A 26593-nucleotide genomic window follows, 5' to 3' on the forward strand; every position below is an offset into this window, starting at 1 on the left:
AGTCCGAGGGTGGCTCACTGGTGGCGTCGGTCAGGGGAAACGCAACAGATTTGGACCAGTTTATGGACACTCCTGCCAAGCCCTCAAAACTTACGAATTCGGGGGAGGAGCCAAGCCGGCGCCCGCAATGGCCGCCTAGTCCCTCGGCTCCGATCATCGTCTCCTGACGAGCATATATCCTGCGCGCACCGCCGCGGCAAGACGGAGGGTACGGGGTCGTGAAAGTATCCGATCATCGAGGGTGCAATCCCGAGGTCCGTGCCTGCTTCTGGAGGCGAGAAAACGTCGGCGATTCCAGCGGCCCGCAGCAGCTCTAAGACCGGGGACTCGGCCATCTTGCGAGGCTGGACCCCGAGTAAACAACAGCGGCCGCCGTTGACCTGGAGGGACCGGTCAGCTCTGAGGGGGCGTGTGACGGCGAATCTCCTGACTGTAAGCGAAGATCGAGACTCTCCCTGTGCCCCTGCGTTCCCGGACAGTGCAACATTGTATTCGCTCCGCCGAAAGGTATTTACTTAATATCCCGAGTTTTGCGGGAGGCTCCCTAATTTCTTGCGAGCCACCCTTCACCTGCACTAATTCCAGCGGCACCTTTTGATAGCTCTTGGCGACCTTGCCGAGGGGACCACATTGTTCGCCGCCTTCCAGCCCGTGCCCCGGCTCCACATCGGCCCTGCTCTGCCCGTGCTACTATGGTGGAAGAGACCGCACCACACGGGATACACAGAACTGGTTTGCGCCTCGACGCACTACTTGCTTCTTTGGCTGCCCTCCGTGACACCTTGGTGCAGGGCGCCCTACTGTTGGGGGGCAAGTTGGATACCATGATCCTAGCGGTGGAGCCATTGATTTTGTCTGGCCCGCTTGTGTACAGTGAGACGCCGTCTTCTGCGCCAGGAGGTTTCAAGATGGCGCCTTTCACCGCAGCTGGATGGTCGAAAGCACGGCGTCTTCGGATTTTCAGTATGTGTACGGTTGGATGCATCGGGCGTTTTGCTAATCTGGATCTAGCTGCAGTATCCTTCCCCAACGACCTGCTGCTGGCTGCTCTTACGCTGTTCCTGCTGTATTTTAACATTGAACTGGGGCTCTCCTGTGTTGCTTTGTTCCATGGAGCTTGGGAGGGCTGTATCACTGACTCGTTTCACATGCCGCACTTGCTGGAGCTTGGTACTGTCGCTGACTCTGGTACTTCACGCAAGACTGGGCAAGGATAACTATCCCCCCTCCGGGTCACCGTCCTCTGTGCTACTACTTTGAGGGCTGTGTGACACGTTGGACCTCCATGATGCTGCGCTGAGTTGACTCTGTTCCTGGATATGTTACTCTGACCTGGTTCTTGCTGCTTTGGTTCATGTACTGTGCTCAATAATTTCACGTACGAGAAGGGCCGAGGGACTGCTATAGGCTGGCTTCCATTCTTGCTTGTGCTTTTGGTTGAAGGGGGTAATGCTTCATGATATTGCTACTACAGTGGCTATTAATGCTTTGGGAATGCGACCTGTACTGCCTTGTGATTAATCCTGATTACGATGTGTTAATTCTCACGCACCGCTCGTAGTTTTCCCTACTATGTATACATTGCTCAATGATTACCCCTTGTTCTGTGCTGTTCCTTGCCGGCGAGGGGGCACTGGGTGCCCGGGAGCGGGTTCGCTCCTCTCCTCCTCCACTCTTTATAATTCCCTACTGTGGGGCAGTTCCGGGGCGACAGGCACGCTGTTAGTGGGTTAGGCCGTAGCCATTACAGGGGTGCAGGGTGGCGGGTGCGGGGGGGGTTTGTTGTTTTAGTTTGTTTTGTTCTATGGTCCCTATCGCTCTTTTCCGGCTTTGGGAGGGTCTTCCTCTTTAGTGGGGCTGGCGTCACGGGGTCCCACACCTTTGTTCTTTTTCTATACTTGGCATCTCCATAATTCTCTATCCCTCGCTTTTCAGGGGTGGGCTTTCGGGGATCGGACTTGGTAAAGTTGCCCTTTATATCGTCGCTACTGTCTAGGTTCTTGCGCTATGGCTGCTTGACTGTAGAGTTGCTTTACGTATAGCCCACCACCGAATATCACTGGGGTTTATCCCCCCTGCGTCTTCTATGTCTTTATGTAAGGTGTGTAGTCCTTGTTGTTGCGGCCCCCTCTCTTCTTCTAAATTTAAAAAAGAAAACCTCATATCCTATGTCGCATACCCCACAGTCCGTATAACATATTTTGACATATCCTTCTAGTTTATTTGCCTATTGCATGCTACTCTCCTGTTTTTATTGAGTGTCTTTGCGGCCGGCCATGATGGTTGTGGGCTTGCGCATGTATATCCTGATTTTCCAAGAAAGGTTTTCAAAAAAAAAAAAAAACAAAAAAAAAAAACCTTACGAATTCGCGGAGTAATGGGTTCATTTTTTCGGTTGGGTTAATGACGTACAGGGTGACGTCGTCTGCATACAAGGAAATAAGCAGACTACGAGAGCTGAACCCTATCCCCCTCGCCGTGTGGTGCTGACGAACCCTGGCCGCTAGTGGCTCCATTGCAATAGCAAAAAGGAGAGGAGACAGTGGGCATCCCTGTCTGGTCTCTCTAGAGATGGCAAAGGGCTTGGATATGAGCCCGTTCACACTTACTTGAGCCCTGGGTGTATCGTATAGTAGTCTAATGAGGGTTGTAAAGTTGCGGCTAAACCCAATTCTGCCTAGAATCCTGAACAGGTACGGCCATTCCAATGAGTCGAATGCTTTGGTGGCGTCAAGGAACACCACCGCGGCCTGAATGGAGGGGTGTAGATAATGCAGGATAGAAAAGATAGTTCTAAGCAGTGGCGGTCCGTCCATTATGGGCGTTGGGGCGTTGACCCCCCCCCTCTCAGCCCGTCTTTGAAGTGAATCAGTTAAAAGACGCAGAACTCAGACAGGCTGCATGACGCCAGACCGCCCTGAAGGGGGTGGGCGGGCTGCCGTCATTTGTCAGACGTCACCAGGCCAGGGGGCATGCAGCACCACAAGTGCGCATGAGTGGGGACGGAGGGCGAATTTTCGCACCATGTCCACTCATGCGCACTTGTGTTTTTGATTGGATGCGCATGCACATTAGGAGCCCTTCGGCCTCCTAATGGGCGTGCTGCGGGCAAGAAGGCCTGTGCCCACCCGGCGCCAGGATTGGCCGAGAGGGGCTGTGAGCCTGTGACGTGACGTGAGGGGAGCAGAGCAGAGCCCAGAGGTGGCGCGGACCGGAACCGGCAGCAAGGTAAGGTAAGAGTGCGTGCGTGTGTTTTTCTTTTATTTTAAAGTGTTTTGTGCGAGCGTGCGTGTATGCATGAATGTTTGGTGAAGAGTGTTGTCATGAATGGATGTGGTTGTGTGTATGCGTGTCGTGTGTGAAATTGAATAAATTTCTTTGAGTGTTGTCTGTTGTGTATGTGTGTGTGATTATATGCGTCCCACTGCCCAGGCGTGATTCCTTTTTGTGCGGCACTGCGTGCATTCAGTGTTGAAAATAATTCACCTCACTGCTTTTGATTTCCTCCGCCGTCTTCAGATTCTCCAGCACCATGTGACGGACGAGATTCATGATAATCCTGCCTGCCTGTTGTCCCATATAATTTCTTCTAGTGGCAGCACTCTCCCAGTCGCAGCCAGCTCTCGTCCACAGATCTGACTGTCCCACTTCAGAATCAGCCCCAGACTAGCAGGCCGCCCCCACAGCAGTGCCCATTTAAACGGTCGAATTTATGCTCCCTGGTGACCCCCCACCCGACTCCCAGCCAGCAGGACGGGGGCAGAACGACATTTCAGAAACAAACACGTCCTGCTCAACACAGCCGGAGGGCCCATTGACCGCAGCGCAGGCGGCAGGGTTAAAAATACCCACGCTGTCCATGGGAAAGCGAGAGTCAAGACCCCTGCCCAAAGAAAGGGAAGGTGGTGACTGCAGCAACACCAGTATCGTGTGATACCAGGCCTGGGATTTCCTCTCACTGACACGTTCACTGACATAAACTAAGACTGCAACTCTCAGAATTACAGTTTAAATTTAGGACTGCAGGCATGGCGTCAGCTGGCATGGACCCATAAGGTCAACGTGAAGGTTCGTTCTGACCAAGATTTTAAGGATTTCTACAGTTCAATTATGCACTCTTTCATTCAGTCATACATGCACCTCTTCATTACATTACCAAGTTATCAATCAAGCGCTTTAAATCCAGAGTTAATCGTGCACGCTCTCATTCATATATAAAGTTTCTGCCAAAAACAATATAGCCCTTAATGCCACCTATTCGTCATATTGTTCATAAATTCCTCTTTTATGCTTCCAGTCACCCATTAACATATGCATGCACCCAGATACTGAGTGATCAATACATTCATTGTTGCAAGCAACCAGGATTTATCATCCAGCCTCCCAAGTATCAATTTGTCCGAGTGTGTGTAGGGTGAGAGACCCCTCTCACGATAAAACCAGCCGTCTGAAAGGTGCCTGTCTCTCTTTGCACACAGTTGACCTTTGCACAGAGCTGAGCAAAGTTTCGGATGGAAGGGCTGCCTGAATACACAGGTAAAAAGACACACTCCAGGCGCACCAAGCCATAAACCTGAGGTGAGCAGATAGCTTGCCACTTGTTTCTAAAAACCAACCGATTGAAAGCTATGAATAGCAGCTGTCAGTGTGTATCCCTCATGAAAAATAAATATAAAAAAGTCAAGAGTGCTTTCTTATAGATGTGGGCTATTCGGACAATGCAGTGTCTGGAACTGGGCACGTTAGTTCTAATAGGACGGCTTTGAGTTCTAACACAGCACAAGATTCGGCACTTGCTGCATGGAAGCGCGCTTGAAAATCGCGGGTTAAGATTAGCAGAAGTATTTACCTTCTCTACTGGGCGTTGCTGGACAACACTGCCTCCTTCGAGATCAGTGTCACTCTCAAAACAATAATTGTAACTATGCAATTCTTAATTTCTATATTTATTTTTTTGTGTGACTTATGGATTTAATAATGCAGTAATGCCTATCAATAATGATGTAATTATGATGTATTACATATTGCAATAACATCTATTTGTGTTAATAATTGAATTATTTAATTATTGTTACATAGTTTACTACAATTGCGTTATTTGTTATTTTTTCAATTGTGGCTTTGCGCTACAGTTCAGATGCCAGGGTTTAGAACATTCCCTTAAAACACTTCTATATTGGTTGTTCCTACTTTCTGCAGCCCCGACGCCAGGAGCCTTTAATGTACAGTCCACATCAATAAATTAATACACTAGTTACAAATACATTCATAAGTTGCTCTGTTAGTGAGATAAAGGTGTAATACCAGTGTAACAAGTGAAAAGGGACGCACTTTGTCCGTAATTTGGACAATGTAGGGTGACAGCGAATTATGTGGCTGGATTTCGGCCTCCAGTGCTAAGAGCGCGTGAGGTTGGGCTCGCTTGCAGTGCTCACTTGCCATGGGCATTTTCGAACTTTTACGGCTCACCACTTCCAAATATCACCATCCGCCACTGGTTCTAAGGTTGTGTGAGGTGGCTCGGCCAGGAATAAATCCTGATTGGTCAGGGAGTGCGATAATTGGTAACAACGGCTGTAGTTTGTCTGCAATGATCTTAGCATAAATTTTGACATCCACATTGATGAGAGAAAGGGGACGATAGGAGTCAAGGAACTGGCAGTCTTTGTCAGGCTTCAACAGGGTTATAATTAAGGCTTCACGCATCGAGTCTGGGAGGGAATTCAGCTCAAGGGCCTCAACGAACACAGAGTGTAGTTTCGGTGCCAACTCCTCCGCATATGTCTTATAAAAGGTTGTCGTCAGGACCAGGGGCTTTGTTTGCTGGCATACTTTTGATTACCTGGGTTATATCCTGAATGGTTACGGGGAGGTCCTTGTACTGTCTGTGGTGATCGTTGAACCAGACAAGGGCAATAGAATCCAGGAAACTGTCTAGGGAAGCAGGGGTTGTGGGTGGTTTAGTTGTGTATAGGGATGTGTAAAAGTCAGTGAATGCGTCAAGCACCGCTTCTTGGCCTACAACCAGGGACCCCTCGCTATTGTGAATAGTATGTATGTAGTGTGTTTGCGCACGAGGGGCTATCAACCGATCCAGAGTTCTACTTGGCCTGTCCCCTTCTCCATACCTGCGGGCTTCGGCCTGTTTCCCCAGGAACTTCACCTCCCGCTGTGCTTCCTCAATAAAGATAAGCAGTTTGGACTTAAGTTGACCAGCAAGTTCCAAAGTCGGGTCCCGACAAAAGGCCAGGTCCAGGTCTTTCAGCTCAAGTTCCAACTGGGCTAGAGTTTGACGGATGGTACGCAGTACCCCCGCCTGTCTCGCTATACATTGGCCCCGGATCACCGCTTTAAAAGCGTCCCATACAATGGCTTCCGATGAAGCTGATCCCTCGTTCTCTTCAAAATATTTAACAATATCTGCCCTGATTTCTTCAGTAAAAACTAAATCTGTGAGGGCGTGAGGGGGCAGGCGCCATGAGAACACTTTAGTGGTGGCGTGTGGAATGCACAGTTCCAGCATGCAGGGGGCGTGATCCGAGAGTGATCTAGCTTGAATGTCAGCCTCCCTTACCCAGGTCGCTACCTCAGGCGACACTAGTCAGAAGTCCAGGCGGGACCAAGCAGCATGATGGCATGTAATACAAGTCCCTGTTCTTTCTCCGGGGTGTCTAATTCTCTACACATCAGACAGCAAGCCTTCATCCATCACATCCAGAATAGCTTGACGCGCTTTAGCATGCGTGGGCCTACCTACACCCCTCCGGTCTAGCTCATCATCCAACACTACATTGAAATCTCCCCCCCATAACAACCAATTGGCAATCCAGTAGCATAATCTGTGCCCAGACGCTCCGAAAGAAGTCCGGATCATCCACGTTTGGACCATAGATGGCAGCTAGTATCAGTGGTCTCCCCTGTAACGAGCCGTGTACTATAACATACCTCCCGTCCTTATCCAGCACACAGGTGTGCTCCCGCCAATCCAACCCTCTACGTACAAGTATAGCCACACCTCTGGCGTAATTAGAATAGATGGCAGAGTATATATGTGACCATCTAGAGTTCATCAATCTGGGCGAGGGGGTTGTGTTAATGTGTGTCTCTTGCAAAAAACATATGTCTACATTATGTCTGGCAAGCATACCATGCATCAGCCTAGCTTTCTTATAGTCCCCAAGGCCCTGAATGTTCCAGGTCCACAGTTTAACCCCCCCCCATGTCGGAATTCTTGCAGAAGCATCAAGGCTCCTTCCGTGCCCACCCCCGCAGTCCACATCAGCCCCGCATGAAGTACGCACATCAGCACCCTGCGCAGTAGATAAAACATGTGACATTCTATAATGCACCATTTCAGAACTATAAACAGAACCCCCAACAGCTCCCTCCTCCCCCCACCCTCGCCAACCCCCCAATCAGGTTGTGATAAATCCCGGCCAGAGCTCTGAATAGCGCTCAGGCTAACTAGAAACGTTAACAGTGGGAGATACCCCATGGGGGCGTGGTGCTCCCAGCTTACACCCCTGATTGCTCAGGGTGGCTGCACACAGAAGGAGAGCGCCTTAACCCGAAAGGTGTCCCGCCCCGCGGAGTGACCGCCCTTAGACCAGTACATAGAAAAATGCCGCAGACCCAGGGTATAGCCCACAGTAGGGTACTCCCCCAAGCGTGTCCAAGCAGTTCAGGTAATAGGAAGCAGATCACCTGTGAGCACAGCGTATGTAGACCGCCTAGTCAAAATGAAACAGTTTCCATGAGGGGAAAGCATGGTCCAGCCAGTCACAGGCCTTTCAATCATTGTCACTCAGTTGTCCAGCGTCTTCCTTCAACCTCGGCGACTTTCGTCGTGCTCCAGGGCCACAGATATGTTTGGCAAATTTCATGGCCGATTGCGCATCCGTAAAAAAGTGTGCGGTATGCTCATGCAGCACTTTCAGTTTTGCCGGATACAGTAAGGAGTACTGGATGCCTGCTTGCATCAGCAGTTTCTTGGCCGGCATAAATTCCTTCCTGGCCGCTTGAACAAGGGGAGTAAAGTCAGGGTAGACGGAGATGTGATTGCCTTTATGGGTGATCTTACCCTTCTCCCGGGCAAGTCGCAAGATGTGGTCCCTATCCTGAAAATTCAGCAGTTTGGCTAGTATAGGTTGAGGAGTAGCGCCCGGCAGCGGCTTTTTACCAAGCGCTCTGTGTGCCCGCTCGACCGTGAATACCTGGGAAAGTTCTGGGTCGAACAACTCGTGCAGGAGATCCGTAACAAACACCTCCATTTTCCCAGTATTGTCCGTTTCCGGAATGCCTGTGATCCGAATGTTCGATCTCCGGGAACGTGCTTCCAAGTCGTCCGCCTTGGCGCGCATAAGCTCCAGTTCCCGCTCAATGTTAGTAATATGCTGCTTTGTTTGTTGCTGGAATTTGCAGCATTCCGTGTTTCTGTTCTCCAGGCAGTCCAGTCTCGTTTCATGCGCATCCACTTTGGTCTTAACAGCGTCCAGTTGTGAGGACATGACATCCAGCTTAGAGTCTATACTTTTAAGGCTTGACCTGACCTCCATGATCAACGCCCCGAAATCAATGTCTGCAGCAGGGCTCTGCGAAGGGGGCGCCTCGGTCTCCAGATCTGGCGTGGTCTGCTTGTTCTTCTGTTTCTGCTCAAAAGTGAGCCTGGGCTGCCTCGCATCATTTTTCCCTCCCATCGTGGATGTGGGGAAGCGCAGCACTGTGAGCCGTGTCGCGGCGCCCTCCGCGTTTCGCTATAGAGCAGCCCTCACAAACCAGGCAGGCGCAAGGCAGCCACGTGCTCGAAGTGAACAGGAGGGTCCGGTGGCAGCAGGGTGCAGGCCGGCTCACTCAGCGTGGCGCAGCAATCACAGAAGTCCCGGCTGATAGTGGCGAGTGTAGGGGTATACCGGGGACTTGGCCTGCCTTCAGCTCGTGTCAGGGTGTATCGGCTCGCGGCATCCACCCACGCTGCCCGCCGCCGCAGCTACCCGCGTAGTGTGTCGTCTATGCCCTCCAGCTAGCGAGGCAGCGGCGGGAGGCAACCCGAGCCGAAGGGTTGTTGAGGCGCAGGGACTCGTCGAGCTGAGTATAAGGCTGTAGAACCCAGCAGTAAGCCCCGGAAGGTCAGCGTCTCATACAATGCCGTCTTGCTCAAACAAAATGGCGGCCACGCACCGGGCCCGACTCCGGTCTCCACATGTACGAACACCTCGCCTCTCCACTTACTTTGTCATCTTCCGTAGGTGCCAAATCTCCCTCGTCAGTGTGACAATCGCTTGCAGCACCACAGCCGCAGGTCGAGGGGTCCAACGCACTCCACTGCACCCGGACAGCTCAGGCCCGATAATCCCCGGGCTAGGGTGGGAGACCTCCCCCGCTCCAGGCTCCGCAGCTATGGGCGGCCGCAGGCGCTTGGGTCGGCGCAGACGTTGATGGCTGTATCTCGCACCCCAATTGACCCTGCCGTGCGAGGATTCGGTCTAATGTGCCCCAGGATGTCCGCAGCCCGGTCATCCGCAAAGCAGGTCCTCTCTGCAGCGCAATTCAGGATTCTACAGGATTATTAGTGTGCAGCCGGCGGAGCTCGCTCACATAGCGGCCATCTCGCTGCCCGGTTGGCCACGCACCCCCCATTAGAGGTTAGTTTAATGTGCAGGAGTGTGTTGTTTCTAATACTAAGAAAGCAGGACCCCTTCAAAGACCCCTTCAAAGAACTGTTCAGGGACAGTTATATTGCATCATGGCAGTGAATTACTCAACAATTGACTCTTCGTTATGTACTATACTATCGAAGATAACAATGTGGCTTCAGAGCCTAGACGTACGGGTGATCATTATATAAATGTAAGCAAGTAGAAGAGAATGAGCAGCAGATGCTAATGATACCGATAGCGCTAACTGGACAATGACAATCATCGGGTTCCTTGCTCTGCTCCAGTGCACCGGATCTATGACAGAATTTCGACAGACAGAATATCGAACTACACAAATATCGGCGCAATTATATCGATTGCAAGAATATCGACGCCCTATGTACAACATGGTAAGTACCAAAATATCGAAAAAATAATATCGATGTTAAAAATATCGTTGTTAAATATATCGATTTTTTGGGGGGTTTAAAAAAACATGAAAAATACTGTAAATAATACTTATAAATTACTTAAACATATTTAAATATATTTAATAATGGTAAAAAAAATAATAATACATATTTAATAAAAAAAAAAAATACAAATTAACAATTCATATATAATATATACTTACTTAACAATAATTACTATTCCCACTCCAGAGGGTGCAACAGTAGGGAAAGTGTTGGATAGCGTAGGAGTATAAATTACTATTCCCACTCCAGAGGGTGCAACAGTAGGGAAAGTGTTGGATAGCGGGTGTGTAAAAATTACTATTCTCACTCCAGAGGGTGCAACAGTAGGGAAAGTGTTGGATAGCGTAGGGGTAAAAATTACTATTCCCACTCCAGAGGGTGCCACAGTAGGGAAAGCGTTGGATAGCGGGTGGGTAAAAATTACTATTCTCACTCCAGAGGGTGCAACAGTAGGGAAAGTGTTGGATAGCGTAGGGGTAAAAATTACTATTCCCACTCCAGAGGGTGCAACAGTAGGGAAAGTGTAGGATAGCGGGTGAGTAAAAATTACTATTCCCACTCCAGAGGGTGCAACAGTAAGGAAAGCGTTGGATAGCGGATGGGTAAAAATTACTATTCTCACTCCAAAGGGTGCAACAGTAGGGAAAGTGTTGGATAGCGTAGGGGTAAAAATTACTATTCCCACTCTAGAGGGTGCAACAGTAGGGAAAGTGTTGGATAGCGTAGGGGTAAAAATTACTATTCCCACTCCAGAGGGTGCCACAGTAGGGAAAGCGTTGAATAGCGGGTGGGTAAAAATTACTATTCTCACTCCAGAGGGTGCAACAGTAGGGAAAGTGTTGGATAGCGTAGGGGTAAAAATTACTATTCCCACTCCAGAGGGTGCAACAGTAGGGAAAGTGTAGGATAGCGGGTGAGTAAAAATTACTATTCCCACTCCAGAGGGTGCAACAGTAAGGAAAGCGTTGGATAGCGGATGGGTAAAAATTACTATTCTCACTCCAAAGGGTGCAACAGTAGGGAAAGTGTTGGATAGCGTAGGGGTAAAAATGACTATTCCCACTCTAGAGGGTGCAACAGTAGGGAAAGTTTTGGATAGCGTAAGGGTAAAAATTACTATTCCCACTCCTAAGGGTGCAACAGTAGGGAAAGCGTTGGATAGCGGATGGGTAAAAATTACTATTCTCACTCCAAAGTGTGCAACAGTAGGGAAAGTGTTGGATAGCGTAGGGGTAAAAATTACTATTCCCACTCTAGAGAGTGCAACAGTAGGGAAAGTGTTGGATAGCATAAGGGTAAAAATTACTATTCCCACTCCAAAGGGTGCAACAGTAGGGAAAGCGTTGGATAACGAAGGGTAAAAATTACTATTCTCACTCCAGAGGGTGCAACAGTAGAGAAAGTGTTGGATAGCGTAGGGGTATAAATTACTATTCCCACTCCAGAGGGTGCAACAGTAGGGAAAGCGTTGGATAGCGGGTGGGTAAAAATTACTATTCTCACTCCAGAGGGTGCAACAGTAGGGAAAGTGTTGGATAGCGTAGGGGTAAAAATTACTATTCCCACTCCAGAGGGTGCCACAGTAGGGAAAGCGTTGGATAGCGTAAGGGTAAATATTACTATTCCCACCCCACCCTATTCCCCTATAAACACACAACACGCTCCAGTACTATCACCTAACATTTAATTGAAAATTAATTATCAATTAAATAATTACTTAATCAATTGAATTAATTAATTGCAAATAATTTTTTTATTAAAAAATAAAATATACATAAAAATATAATAATTTATTTGTAATTAAATCAGTTCCCACCCTATTCCCCTATAAACCGACAACCCGCTCCAGTAGTAACACATAACATTTAATTTAAAATTACATTAATTACCAATTAAATAATTAATTAAAAATATTAATTACCAATTAAATAATTAATTAAAAAAATGAATTACCAATTAAATAATTAATTTATCAATTAATAAATGTAATTACCAATTAATATTAATTACAAATTAAAATATGCTTAAAAATTATTTAATTAATTACAATTAAATTACTTCCCACCCTATTCCCCTATAAACCCACAACCCGCTCCAGTAGTAAAACATATAATTTACTTATAAATATACATAAATTATCAATTAATTAATCAATTAATCAATTAAAATAATTCATTGCCAATTAATATTTAATTACAAAATAAATTAATCATTAAAAAATAATTAATTAATTACAAATGAATTACTTCCCACCCTATTCCAGTAAAAACCCACAACCCGCTCTGGTAGTAAAACATATAATTTGCTTTTATATATTATTTTTATATAAAAAATATTAAACACATATTATAACAATTAATTTAAATACTTAACTAAAATTTCTAACACATATTAGTAAATCGAAATTACTTACATCGATATATATGCTATCGATATAAGTAATGTCGATATTACTAACATCGATATATATGCTATCGATATAAGTAATTTCGATATTACTTACCTTAGGGTCGATATTCTGTCCATCGATATTCTGGACATCGATATTCTGTCCCTTCGATATTAGCAACTCGATATAAGTGTAAGTCGAAATTAAAGATTCGATATTTTGACTGTGTACCCAGTGCACCACCTCCTAATTATTAGAGCCCAAGTACCTCGACCCTCAAGGGGTTTGCCCAGTAGTCGTGTGGTCGTAGAGGAACCTGAGACCTACAAAAGAGTCACTCAGATCCCGACACTGTTCAATGTTACGAAGGTCTTCATGATCTATCAGGATCCACAGAATAGAGACCCAAGTAGACCCCTGCTGAGTGGTCCGTTTACAGTTCAGAAAAGCATTCTCATTTATGAGAGAAAATGAGGGGTATGGTCACTTTTACATTTGTAAAATCGATAACTGATAGTTTAATAGCCAGTATCTATGATACTAATTCTTGTTATGATGTTCAGGTGTATCATGCATATATTTCATGTACTGTACAAAAACACATGCCAGTGCAGAACATGTGAATACTTTTTTCTGTGTTTCTAATTTAATTCGAATCCCTGCATCTGGAATTAGTCTGTGCACTTATTTCCAGTCGGATTTGAATCAATGCATTTGGTGTTTTTTTTCTGCAGTTGCCCTTGGCCGCAAAGCAAGTTATGTGCTTTGCTAATAGGCCAAACAATGGAACAGTTTGCCTAATTGTTTGGCTACTGATCCACTAATTTGACCTTGTGTAATGCAACTGGTGCTATTGTATAGCGCTCCAGATCGAGTTTACGCTATATAAAACTGGAAAATAATACTGCAGTGATTGCTCTGACTCCTTGGGATGGTGCAATTAAATTTGAAGATTCTGTTTGCTAGGCTCGAGTTTGATCAACACAAATGTGCTGAAAACACAGCAGATACTCAGTGTGCCTTTCTTGTTTTTTTTCCAGTTTTGGCTTGGATCTTCCAGAGGACGTGGTCTTCATACTTGGCCTCCCACTACGCCCGCAGTATAAGAGCCAATTTACAGAAGAAGAAAAAAGACTTTCCCTGAAGATCATGCAATATGCTGCAAATTTTGTAAAGTCTGGGTATGTAAACATGTCTTCAGTTACTGCCTCTGGACATTTGGTTAATACAAATTGAAATGTCTTTCATGAAATAACATTGGATTGCTTCATCAACTGCGGGTGGATCCAGAGATCAACCGTACAGTAAAATTAATTTGGGTTTTCAGATACATCAAGAAGTATGCAATCAATCTCCATTGAAATAGATTTTATGTTATTGTTTCTCATGCATTTACATTATGGCTATCCTGAAAGCCTGAATGAATTCCACTGGAATCTGTTGACACAGATTTAGGGCCCGATTCCGGCGGACAGGTTACTCCATCACAACGATGATAAATGTCCTGTGTGCTGAAATGTAAATCTCATGGAATATTATGGGATTTATATTTCGGCGGATGGGATATTCATCACTGTTGTGACAGAATAACCCATCCGCCAACATCTAAATCAGGCCTTTAGTAATGGACTGCACAAGGCTGCTGTTCACAGTGATGCACTGTATCTGGTCTGACGCTTACATGCTGCCTAGAAATTGTAAATTAATTGAACACAGAGGTGAATATTGTCTTTTTGAGCTAAAGTTGATTTGCGCATATGCATAACTACTTCTTTTCCATGTGCTTAAGAAATATTCAAATTCTGGGGAATGAATAATTCATTTTTTATTATAGATGATTATACTTCTATAGTTTGCTGCTAACAGCAAATTGACTGTATGTGCTGAACATACTAATAACTTATGTTATTATTAGTGTTCAATATTGGTGCCCTGTGCTTGGATTCACTTCTGGCCAGGGTTCTGCTACGTATCGTCAAAAGGACCAATTCTATGCCAGATAGGATAGGATAACAACTGACAGGTAAATAATTTCCGCTAAGAGTTGTATGTGAATCTATCTAATGTGGATATCCTGACAGTCTGACATGGATCAAGTCCCTCTCGACCTACACTGGATAAAACTACTCTATGTTACAAGAAAAATAAAAGAGTATCAACGTTAAAGGTTGAGTGAAATGTTGCTTACCTCATGCATTTGTATTTGAAGAGAAATAGCAATTTTCCCTGCGGTATAAACATCTGCAGGTTTGCAAACTAAGGGCCTCATTAGGATCGCGGACGGACTTGCGTCCGTCCGCGACCCCAGAGCAGGAGGGAACCTCAGCATGGCATGCGGAGTTCCCTCCTGTGCAATTAGGATGTGACCGCCACCCTGGCGGTCACATCCTCTATTTTTAACATTGCGGCGGGTGCGGCTTCAAGCTGCACCCGCGGCAATGTTAAAAATGCAGGTGTTGCATTTGTATGCAGAAAGAGGCAGGCACCGCGCGGTGCCTGCCTCTTTCCGCATACAAATGCAGGGGGGTACCACAGGTACCCCCCATGTGCACCCCCCACTCCCCCTTCAACTAGGGGGCCCGCAACGGGCCCCCGCAGTGAAGTTACACATGCTTTTCCACGGCGGAAAAGCCGCCGCGGAAAAGCATCTGAAACAGGCCATCCTAATATGGCGGACGGTGTCTGAGAGACGCCGTCACCATATTAGAGCTTTTCCACCGCGGTTGTAAGCCAGCCGCGGCGGAAAAGCTGCAGACTGAAACCAGGACCCACCAGCCATCCTAATGTGGCGGTGGGTCTTTGGTGGGTCCGCTGCGGTTTTTCATCATCCTCCGGGCCGGCGGTGGCTTCCGCCGGCCCGGAGGATGCGGAAAAACCTCAATCATAATAGGCCCCAAAGTGTTTTGGTTTGGTTTTCGCAGTGTTCAAAATCCATATGGCTAAAATTGTTGTGCCATATGTAGGTGTATTTTCCTTGTGTGTGTTCTCTTACTCTTCTTTGAATACTCCTGGGGATTAGGTCCTGACTGTCTGTTGTGTTTCTTTAGGAATCCAAACTACTCTTTCGACTTCTCACGAAAAGCCACTAGCAACTTACCACCATGGCCCATGTACCTCTCGCACAATGATGGAGACAACTACAAAGAGTTCACTGCATCCTTGGAAAATCACAAAGGGCTGAAGAAGGCCGATTGTTCCTTCTGGAACAAGTACATCCCAGCACTAAAGGCATCTACAAGTAAGTTGTAGCCTAGTCTTTCACAGAGGGTTGCAATGGATCCTGTTCTGGTGATCCAAACTTACATGGTGGAGGGTATGATATCAGTGTATGTTCAAAAATGTGCAGATAGAGTAATCAACAGGTCTCAGGGATTGTCACACAAAAAGAAATACTAAATTAGGCATTTCAGAGCCTTAAAATACTATCAGTTAGTCTTGGGGGTTCTATCCTAAGCCTTAGTTGTTTTTGTAAACTCTTACCTGTTTGATATGCAAGAACAGCTACTCTCTGGCGCTAGAAAGATCATTGCAATCAAAAAAAGGTGCGCCTAAGAAAGAGGGAGTTGTCAAGTTTTTATTAGTGTAAATGAAATATGAGCGATATGTCTTCTTTTTTTTGGATCTCCTGCACCTTTCAAGATCATTATGCACCAATGACAATGTGGTTGGCTGGGAAGGTAATGTAAGGTATGCTAAGACCTGCATAAGCGATAGAACTCATTAGATATAACATCTTCGTGGGTTAGTGCAATTTCCCCATTTCTTTCACCTTATTTTTATATAAGGCGTGCCTAACAAGATTGAGGTGGAAGAAATACCTCTGCTGTCCAGAATAAATATTTAGTTATGAAGTCTGCAATGCTAAATCCGAGCCCAGATATCTATAAACACACACACAAGTGGCACAAGGTGCTGCTTTATCTGTGAGTTAATAAATATACAACTTTATAGTAGAGCAGTGAAGCAGCCTTTTCCCCAGGAACCCAAAGTCAGTATTCCAGGACTTCTCACAGCCTGGTGCTGGGTGCCACCCCGCAGATGACAACCAGCTTCATATCCAGGCGAGGAGACATGACCTGTAAAGTCTAGAGTGTTCTCCTGGAGGAGATGTGGATCTTCAAAGCACTTTAGACTCAATAGTGGGCACCAGAGTCTTCTGGACTCACCACAGGCTTGATTTTCTAGATAAAAGCCAAACTACACAATCACTGTGAGCATTGCCTGTCTGCTCTCCCATAGATGATTAGAGTATTCCCGCGTCACTGTCCCTGAACTTGTTTATTATTGTGTTTTTTGTAAAGTACTTTTCTTAGCTAAGATTAAGCACTGGCTTGACAATTCATTCATTAAGAGCTGTATTCTATGTTTCTGAGTTATACGACTCTAACCTACACCACCTTCCTGAGTAAGCCTTTAAGTGCTTGACCCTCTAATCTGAGAATGAAGTGCTAAAGAAGAATACTTGGTACCCTGGTTTCAGCACTCATACTAGGAGGCCCATGACATCAAAGACAATCAGACTCAGGTCCAGATTTACTCAACTTTGGCTCAACTCAGCAAGGGAAGTTACTGTACTGCATTGCATCATGGGAAAAGATCTAAAATGTGTGATATCTATTAAGATATGGCACAGTTCTGCTCTCTCGTACCGCTGACCAGGGGAGTAGCTTTAGTTTTTTTTTTGGGGGGGGGGGGTTACCCCCAAATAAATTTCCTTTTAGGTAAATGGTTGGGTATGGGGGCGTGTAGTCGGGTATTGTGAGGTGTCTGTCGGATTTCACCAGGAATATTTCCAAACAGACAGGCAAAAACGCACACACACTCTTTCCCTCTCTCTGTTTGACAGTCTTCCAAAATGTTGGTTATTTTACAAAATATTGCATTTCTCTCTCTTAGTACTCATACCCTCATTCCTCTCCTTTTCCACTGACTCTAAAGCCCCTCTCGTATTTTGACATTATATACCGAATCTTACTTACTAAGGTACACCGCTGACGCACTTCTGGCTACCTAGCGTCAACTCAAGCACCCTTACACCATGATGCAAGGGTGCTTTCATTGAGGTCAGAATAGTTTTTATGCGGTAAGGGATATCTTCTTAAACTAAAAATATTCTTAGAGGCGCATCCCTCTCTGTATGTGTGCTGTAGAATAGAGAGGACGTAACAAGGGGAAATTAGGATATTTCTCCTCTCTATGCAGCCTCAGGTAGGCACACTCTTTTGGCACAAACCTGTGTTTACTGACAGGAGTACCACAAGGGTCTAGTCTGAGCCCGACATTGTTTAATGTATACACCACCCCTCTGATCAGGCTGATATCATCATTTGGCATTGATGTGGTTGCATATGCTGATGACACTCAACTAATCCTGGTCCTTGATAAAGATACTCAGGACTGGAAAGAAAAGCTTAAATGTTGCCTCACGGCCACTTTCAATTGGATAGGGAAGAACCATCTGAAATGTAATACGGGTAAGACAGAGATCATGCCAATGGGCCCACAAAACGACTTTGTCCCCAAACTATGGTGGACGGAGAAGGCAGAGATACCACCTCACACTACCAATTTGGTTCGTAATTTGGGGATCAACTTTGACACCGCCCTGTCTTTCAAGCTACAAGCACTGACAGTAGCTGGGACCTGCCTCGGGATCATCAAGGGACTAAGGAAGTTTTTCGATCTACTTCCTCTGGCGGCTAGGAAGACGGTAGCGGTCGCCCTTGTGACATCAAGGATAGACTATTGTAACAGCCTATACGCACTACTGACTGCGGATATTATTTCAAACCCGCACTTGCACTTGTCTTTTAGCGTTAGGGACTGGGAGACACTAATAAATTGTTCATTTCTACCCAGTTCACCTAATTTTATAATCCTTCACTATTTCACTCCTCACTTTACACTGCTTTTTTCATTTGCCAACACTCAGAACATTATTACCTCCCTCTCACGTGTTTTTCATCCAACATCGGGCACGGTAAGATCTGACCGGCCACTTTGTTTTGTCTCCTGGGCAAGGAGAACCCAAGTGATGTTAAAGAGGGCGGTACAGTGTGGCTTCTGATGGGAATTTTTTCCAGCTGCCCTTGAGCCCTAACTCGGCCAATATCACCTAGGTGTGTGCATGGTGTGCTCCCACGGGTGTTATGTGTATGGTATTAGTTTTTTGATCCATGGTGAACAACTACTTCTTTTGACTCCCAGGTATAATTCGGTGTTTTGATATACGCAGGGACAAACAAAGCTGTTACTCCTAAACTCCAGATGGTGCAACATGCAGCAGCTAGGCTGGTGCTAAAATGGCAGAGGAGATCAGCAGCATCGGCGGCATTAAAATCTTTGCACTGGCTACCGATAATCAAACATGTCCTTTTTAAGATCCTGATTATCACCTTTAGAGCCGTTCACTCCCAAGGGCCGAAATATCTACGGTGAAGTTCTCTAGGCACCGACCTCCACGTACCTTGAGGTCTTCAAGTGCTAACCTACTGGCGGTTCCCGCTTTCAGACTTAGCACGAGAGGAGGTAAATCACTGCCAGTCCTAGGCTCAAAAGCCTGGAACACTCTTCCCCCTCAGCTCCGGGCATTGGAGCGGGAATCCGAATTTCGAAAGGCTCTGAAAACCTGGGTTTTTAATTTACAGGATATCTGCGCTAGAGCACTAGTGTGACAGCGGGACTAACTACCACATGCAGCCTGACCGTGTGACAGATCTTGGTCAACAGTGGGCGCCTAGATGCTCCGTGGAGCGACAGCCGCGCGGTATAAATGCAATATTACATTACATTACAACCCTATGATGAAACATGCCACCTTCAGATGCGTGAGGGTTCTCGTCCTATCAGCGAAGTGCTCTCTTGTCTTGTCCGATCACTTTTTTTCAGGTCTCTCTTTTTTTGCTTACACTCGGACCACCAATGGGTTAGTAGACAAAGTTTTGATAGCAGTCATATAAAGCAAGCTAGTGAAAGTAAACAAAAGCGAAATGCCTTTTGCTTTTAAAGCATGAGTAATCAGACCAGCTGCATCGCTTAGGCTACAGAGCAGTTGACATGGGCTAGAGCTGCAATGCAGGAATGCGATTGCTAACCCTAGATCTGAAGCAAAGTGTTAATCGTGGTCGCTTGGGTGGCACCTAACAGTCTGGTTCTTTTGGGCCCCATTCACAAAACCATTTGCAGCTGTTAATCTATGTTCATAGCCGGGCTTGGAGGAAATAGGGGGCTGAGAGATTAGTATCAAAGGGCGGTTTGCTTGGAGAGCTAGTGAACTACCCCAGGGTGGGAAAAGAAACTTCGTAGGGGTGCAGGAGAAGAGGTCTTCCCTGGGGAAGACTCTGTATTTTGTTATTCAATGAATGAATGATGTGCATGATACAGCACATCACTGACATAAGAAGCTAAATACAGTCCAACCACTAGAATTTCAGAGTACAGATGTCAGTGGTACTGGATTTACCATTCAAACAGAATTCTGTCTGCGATATCTGGATTTGTCAGTGGGATTACCCTTATCAAGTACACAGATTTATCGTTATTTAAATTTGTAGGCATAAGAAACTTGCTGTGATATTTTAATATGGCTGCCGTGCATTGTGCAGAACTTGATTTATACACCTTTTGAAGCATATAAGGTGTTTTTCATTGCTGCTAGTGGTATTTCATTGAAAATCATTCTGCACAACAAATTAAAATGGTGCCAATAGGCTTTGTCATTGACAAATACGTACAACGCAACACAAATCTATTTACATGACACCGCTAATACTGGTGTCAACTTCAAAAACGTTTGTGTCATACTTCCTGGAAAGTTTTGTTTTCATTTACCAGTGTAATGTATGTAGCAGAGTGCACCACCATTTTCGAGAATAGGCTATTTCTTCAATAAGGTGCTGATGTTTAGGCCTCTTTTGGTGTGCTTGCTCTTGTTGCAAATATAAGTAGAGTGCACTTTGGTTCCACCCAGGGAGTAAAACTCTCTTAATTCCATGTATTGGCTGTTTGGTATATCAATTCGCTTCCTACAGGGAGCATTGATTTCAATTCAAGGGGGACTATTTTACATCTCAAAATTACCCTGAATTATCACATGATAACTACTCGTTCTCATAGATGCATATTACAAAGAAAGCAGCCGTTTTTTGTTTTGTTTTTTCAGTGCAGGGAGCGTTTTTTTAAAATAATTGAGTCAAGACTCAAAATGCAAGCCAGACCTGTTGCCTTTGCTAATACTTCTTTTTCGTTTCAGGTGCAAAATTACCTTTTGAACAATCTACAGCATCGAGTCTCAAGGACACAGTAAATGCCTCAAGTCCCCATGCTCCAGTTACACAGAGCCCGCCAATGAAAGGAGCTGATGCTTACAATTAATGCACACTCGATACCACCGTCATTGTTTCTCATCCAAGGCCTGAGCAAAAGAAAGTCTTATTAGTGATACTATCAAATGTGCCTTATCGTGTTGCTCAATTGTCTTCTTAAATGAGATGTTTCATTATTTTAAAGTTTTTGTTCCTAAATTGTACATGTGTATTACTTTTTCTGATACTAAATCGGCAGAACAATGCTTCTGCTTTTCAAGCTGTGGGCAGTGTTTAAATGCTTCTGTACAACATAATAAGTGAAAATATATAAGCGTGTGCACATTGGTAAATTTGTACGGCTGTTGTGTTATTTTCAGTGCAAACCGGATTTGTCAATAAATGAATTACTCCTGTTGCTGCTGTCTTTGTATGAAGTGGTTGGGAACCCAGAAACAAGAACCCCTAGATAAATCCTCCATGGAACTGTTCACATGTGCACGGGAGACACATCACCAGGGTGCAGGCAGACAGCAGAATGTTCAAGTGTGACAGGCAGACAGAATTGTAACCATTTTGTCGGTACCTCGACGTTTTCCTGCAATACGCGCTGCTCGTAGACTGCCCATGAGACATTGTGATATGCATTTCTTCCTATATAGTTATGCAGTTGCAAAATAGCCCTGGGCGAAATGTAAATTATGCCGATGTAGTTTGCATAATTTCAGGAATTTCGCATCACACTTGTGACGCGAAATTCCCCAAATTACGCCATTGCACCTATGGGCTCGTAAATTAACATAGGAACAGAATTCAAATGGCTGTTGTTCGCAGTGCTTTTGCTATTTGCACTTTTTGTAGTGTGAAATGAGCCCTCCCATGAAAAATTGACATAAAGTCGCATTTCGTGCTGAAATATCGTGCAACATGACAGGTATGTATTTAATGCAATTGCACGTAATTTTTACAACATTTGAAAATTATGCAAAAGGGAATTAAGCAGACTTCGCACACCCCTACTGAAAACTGACCTTTGCCTTTTAAGCTGCTTGGCTGAGCAGGTCTGCCCGTAATTCCGAATCTCTTTGGTGAAACGGCTTTAAAATGAGCTGCTGCAAATTACTTTAAGAGCAGGCCTAAGGACTGTACATGATGCACACTTCAGTCAAATCTGGTTGTATGGTATAGTTTATACATTTTGGAGCACAGTACCTGCGTGACACACCTCGGGGCATATGTACAATAACATGACGAAGCGTGTCGTTAAGCCAAGGACGCTAACAATACGCTTCATCACTTTAGAAACGCAGGGCTACACCATATTTACTAGAAAATTATGCAGCCCTGCGTTTCACCCTGAGCTGGCGCTAACTTTAGGTGCCTAGCGCCAACACAAGGGTGCCTGAGTTGAGGGGAAGATTGTTTATGTGCAGGAAGGTTCCACTTCCTGCACATAAACAGTCTTTAACCCGTTTGCTGCTCTGAACGTTCTGCGCCAGTGCGGAAAATTCTATTAAGCGGGTGGGGCCGCGTCTGTCAACAAACTTGCGCAGCACTACCGAAGTAGTGCTCGCGAGGGCTGTTGGCCGATGGCAACAGCAAACGGGTTAAGTGCCGTCTTGTAACTTCTATGCGTGTTGTTTAATACAGCACACATAGAACTTGCAAAACAACATTTTTTATTAATGATTGTTTATGTGCAGGATAGAGAGACCTTCCTGCACTTAAACAATCATAGGCAATTTGCTGTTTCTATGTGTGCTGCACAAGGCAACACCCATGGAAACAGCAAATACAAGGAGAAAAAAAGCATTTCTCCTCGTTTCGCCTGTTTAAGACCAAGTTTTCCATGGTCTTAATTTTGATGGTGCCTCCTATTTATGCAGCTCTTGTAAATAGGAGGCAGCGTCAAAATCAATGGGTGTAGCAGGGGAAGGCCCATCGCAACATTCATTGCCCTCACCTTTCACGCTGCCGTATTTACAAGGCAGCGTTAAGCCACTTTAAGTGGCTTAACATTGCTTTGTAAAGAAGGAGAGGTACCTATCGTCATCACAACGTCACTCAAAGTGACGCTATGGTGGCGATAGGGGCTTGTAAATATGCCCCCTTGTTTTTTTATTCATATATCGCACAGCCACCAACAAGCTGCATGGTGCTAGCACTGGTGAAGCAAGTAGCAACAGGGATGCTTAAATATAACAAAATAACAAGCTCCGGGAAAGCCAGTAGGTCTTGCCTACGAGAAAGCTATTGGCTTGGTCAATGTTTTAAGTTGTATTGTACAGCAGTGCAGCTGCTATTTGGAATGACTTAAGGGTTAAAAAAAATGCTGTGACATGGCCAGTGCTGGCCGCGTCATGACATCATAGTGAATTTTTCATTTGTTGGCCGGAGAATGGGGCAGGAGGCATCATAGAGGGATGGAGGGCCGGCAACACGTAGGATGTGGTGAAAGAAGGTGCTATGATGCAGCCAGCCATGTCCGTGTCATAACACCTTCTTTCTTATGATCGGGTCTGGGGGCAAGAAGCAACAAGGGCAGTTCAGATGAGTGCATGTCTGAAACATCATAGCACTTTTGTTAAATAGGATGGGTGGGGCAACTTGAACAGCGGAAGAGACAAGCAAAAGCATTGAGGTTGAAGGGGCAGACTGGAGCAAGGAATAACAAAGAGAGTGGGAGGGGGCACGCAACAAAATGGAGGGTGTGAGCAGCGAAGGATACAAGTACTTGGGCCATGCTGTAGAGGAGGGCCAAACACAAGAAAAGTGAAGCCAACACGCGGTGACCAAAGAAAAGCAAGTCATATGCAGATATTTTCACATCCTAGGCCAAGGTGACAGATAGCAGAACCTCCAAGACAGCCGTTCCATCCATGGCAAATGTGGCTGAACATAAGGGTATGACAGAGAACCTCAAATTGACTATGGGGAAACTCCTGGGGCCTCCTTTATGAGGCTGTGCGTCACTTTTACGCCACTGGTGCATCACTTTTTGTGACGCACCAGTGGTGTAAAAAATGTGCCTTGTTGCGCCATATTTACAAAGTGACGCATCTAGGTACATGCGTCACTTTGTAAACACCTGCGCCATATTATACCTGCACCCGGTATAATGTATGCAAGGGGGGCGTTTTGACGCAAAAAAGAGTCATAGAAGTGACGCAGTGAAATCTATAAGATTTGACTGCGCCATTTCTTGGCCGCTAATGCGTCAAAATCTTACGCCTGCCTCATGGCAGGTGTAAGACTGACGCAGGCACTAACAACATGGGACTTGCCTATGTAAAAGTACACATTGCTGGAGTTGCGTCACTTTTTTGACACACTCTAGCAATGCGTCACTTTTGCGCCATACAGATACGTCAGAAATACTGACGTATCTGTAACTCCTTGCGATATGATGCAGCATACATTTAATATGACGCATCAGGTATGTGGCAAGGAGTGCGCACTGAGAAGTGACGCATTGCTGCTTTCACGCAGCGACGCGTCATTTCTCATAAATGAGGCCCCTGATTTCTCTGTAGTTAGGCCATATTAAATGCTACTCTCTAAATTCTCTCATGTTTCCTCTTTCAAATCACAAGTTCTATGTGCATAAACAATCACCTATGTGTGCGCTTAAAAAGCAACTAAATCATAACGTTGTTCATGGGATAATAAGGTTATCCAGGCCATTTTGCTGTTCTTTGCTCTGACAATCTCGGTCAGAGTAGTGACTCCAGGGATGAAAGTGCTCAGGTACATCTGTTTGTTGGACTTTCTTAACCCGTTCAGCGCGGCGCAAATTCCTGCGCTGTGCTGAACGTTCCATTGGGCCTATGGAACCATGACGGAACCGTTCTGTCATGAGCATGGAAGGTGTTAAATTATTTTGTACCCATTTGGATGTTATCATGAAAAACATTTTACAATCAGTTTGTTAGATACTGAGGGGCATATTTATCTGGGGACACAAGGGCGACGCAAAACCTAAATGAGATTTATCAAGCCAAACAAATCCACCTTGCACGGCTTGATAAACTTAGAGTAATGCAAGGCGGTACAAATCGCTGCCTTGTGCATAAACAATCACCTATGTGTGCGCTTAAAAAGCAACTAAATCATAACGTTGTTCATGGGATAATAAGGTTATCCAGGCCATTTTGCTGTTCTTTGCTCTGACAATCTCGGTCAGAGTAGTGACTCCAGGGATGAAAGTGCTCAGGTACATCTGTTTGTTGGACTTTCTTAACCCGTTCAGCGCGGCGCAAATTCCTGCGCTGTGCTGAACGTTCCATTGGGCCTATGGAACCATGACGGAACCGTTCTGTCATGAGCATGGAAGGTGTTAAATTATTTTGTACCCATTTGGATGTTATCATGAAAAACATTTTACAATCAGTTTGTTAGATACTGAGGGGCATATTTATCTGGGGACACAAGGGCGACGCAAAACCTAAATGAGATTTATCAAGCCAAACAAATCCACCTTGCACGGCTTGATAAACTTAGAGTAATGCAAGGCGGTACAAATCGCTGCCTTGCCTTACTCTGCAACAAGGAGGCATTCCATGATTGGAGCGTGGATGCTCCCTGGAATCCCCCCATGGATTCTGACACATCCTCAGATTTACCAATGTTGGTGGACCTGAAAATACATCAGAATTGTGGGGCATATTATCAAGGGGGTTTATCTCTGCTTTTTTGGCTTTAAAAGCCAAGAAAGCGGAGATAAAATTATCTCCCTATTACCAAGCTGTCGCTAACACCAGTTAGTGACAGCTAATAGGAGATAGCGACCATCTTGGGCCCCGCTTTGCATGTCAGTGATATTTATCACTAATGACATGCAAAGTGGGCGTGCCAAGATGTTAGCGACTGGAAACAGTCCCTAACATCGCTATCTCCTATTACCAACTTTTGGAGATATTCGCGCTAAGCGCGAATATCTCCAAAAGCTAACACCTGCCCTGAGCAGTTCTTAGCCATGTTATCCAATGGGAGGTGGATAACATGGCTAAGAGCATTTGCTCGATAATGCATGAATATCGCTGACTTTTCAGCGATATTCATGCATTGCAGCCGTTTTTTATCGCATTTGCGATAAACCTTGCTAATAGCAAGGTTTATCTGCGATAAAAATCGCCGATGTGCGGCGATAATTTTTGTCTCTAAACAAGTTAGAGACAAAAATGATCGCTAGTTATTGGTAATATGCCCCCGTACTCCTCCCCACCAGATGCGCAACGAGGAGAAATATCTTTCTCTTTGTTGCTTCCTTTCTAAGTTTACTGCATGTTTCAGTATCTTAGAAAGAAAAAAATGTCTCTGAGGATTGGTTTTGTGTGGCAAGGTGTCCCTGCCTGCACAAAACATTCCTGCCTAGAACGCAGGCACCCTTGCAACATGACACAAGGGTGCCTGCATTGGTGCTAGGAAGTCAAAAGAGCAGTAGCGCTCGGAAAGGACAGGAATGCGCCGAATAAGTCTACATACTGCAGATTTCTGCCCTTTCCCTGTTACACAGTGCAGCGCAGCAAGGTGGCTGGCAGCGTTGGGGGACACATTTATAAATATGCCCCTGAGAATTGTACCAGGATAATTTAGCATAACATATGTGCTGTCTAGAAGTGTTTCTTTAGCTACTAAAAGGTGGGGTTGAGAGTTAATGGCCTGTAGGGAAAGTTCAGGACCCTGCCGTGGTCAAGAAGAAAGCTTGTATAAATAAGGAATGCGATGGTGCAGACACGTGCCCATCCTGCATTGCAGGGATATGTGATGCTCTTGATTTTAATGTGTACA

General features: G+C 45.4%; 1 protein-coding gene across 1 annotated transcript in view; it reads left to right on the forward strand.

Moving 5' to 3' along the window:
* TG (thyroglobulin) overlaps nt 1-21221 on the forward strand; it is a 711260-nt gene extending 690039 nt beyond the window's left edge. The window contains exons 46-48 of the mRNA XM_086966244.1: nt 13541-13681; nt 15548-15738; nt 20752-21221. Coding sequence (XP_086822370.1) covers nt 13541-13681; nt 15548-15738; nt 20752-20873 — 454 coding nt within the window. The 3' untranslated portion in view covers nt 20874-21221. The remainder of the gene's footprint in view (nt 1-13540; nt 13682-15547; nt 15739-20751) is intronic.
* Nucleotides 21222-26593: the final 5372 nt, after the last annotated feature.

Source organism: Lissotriton vulgaris, chromosome 4_1, assembly GCF_964263255.1.
Source record: "Lissotriton vulgaris chromosome 4_1, aLisVul1.2, whole genome shotgun sequence".
NCBI lineage: Eukaryota > Metazoa > Chordata > Amphibia > Caudata > Salamandridae > Lissotriton > Lissotriton vulgaris.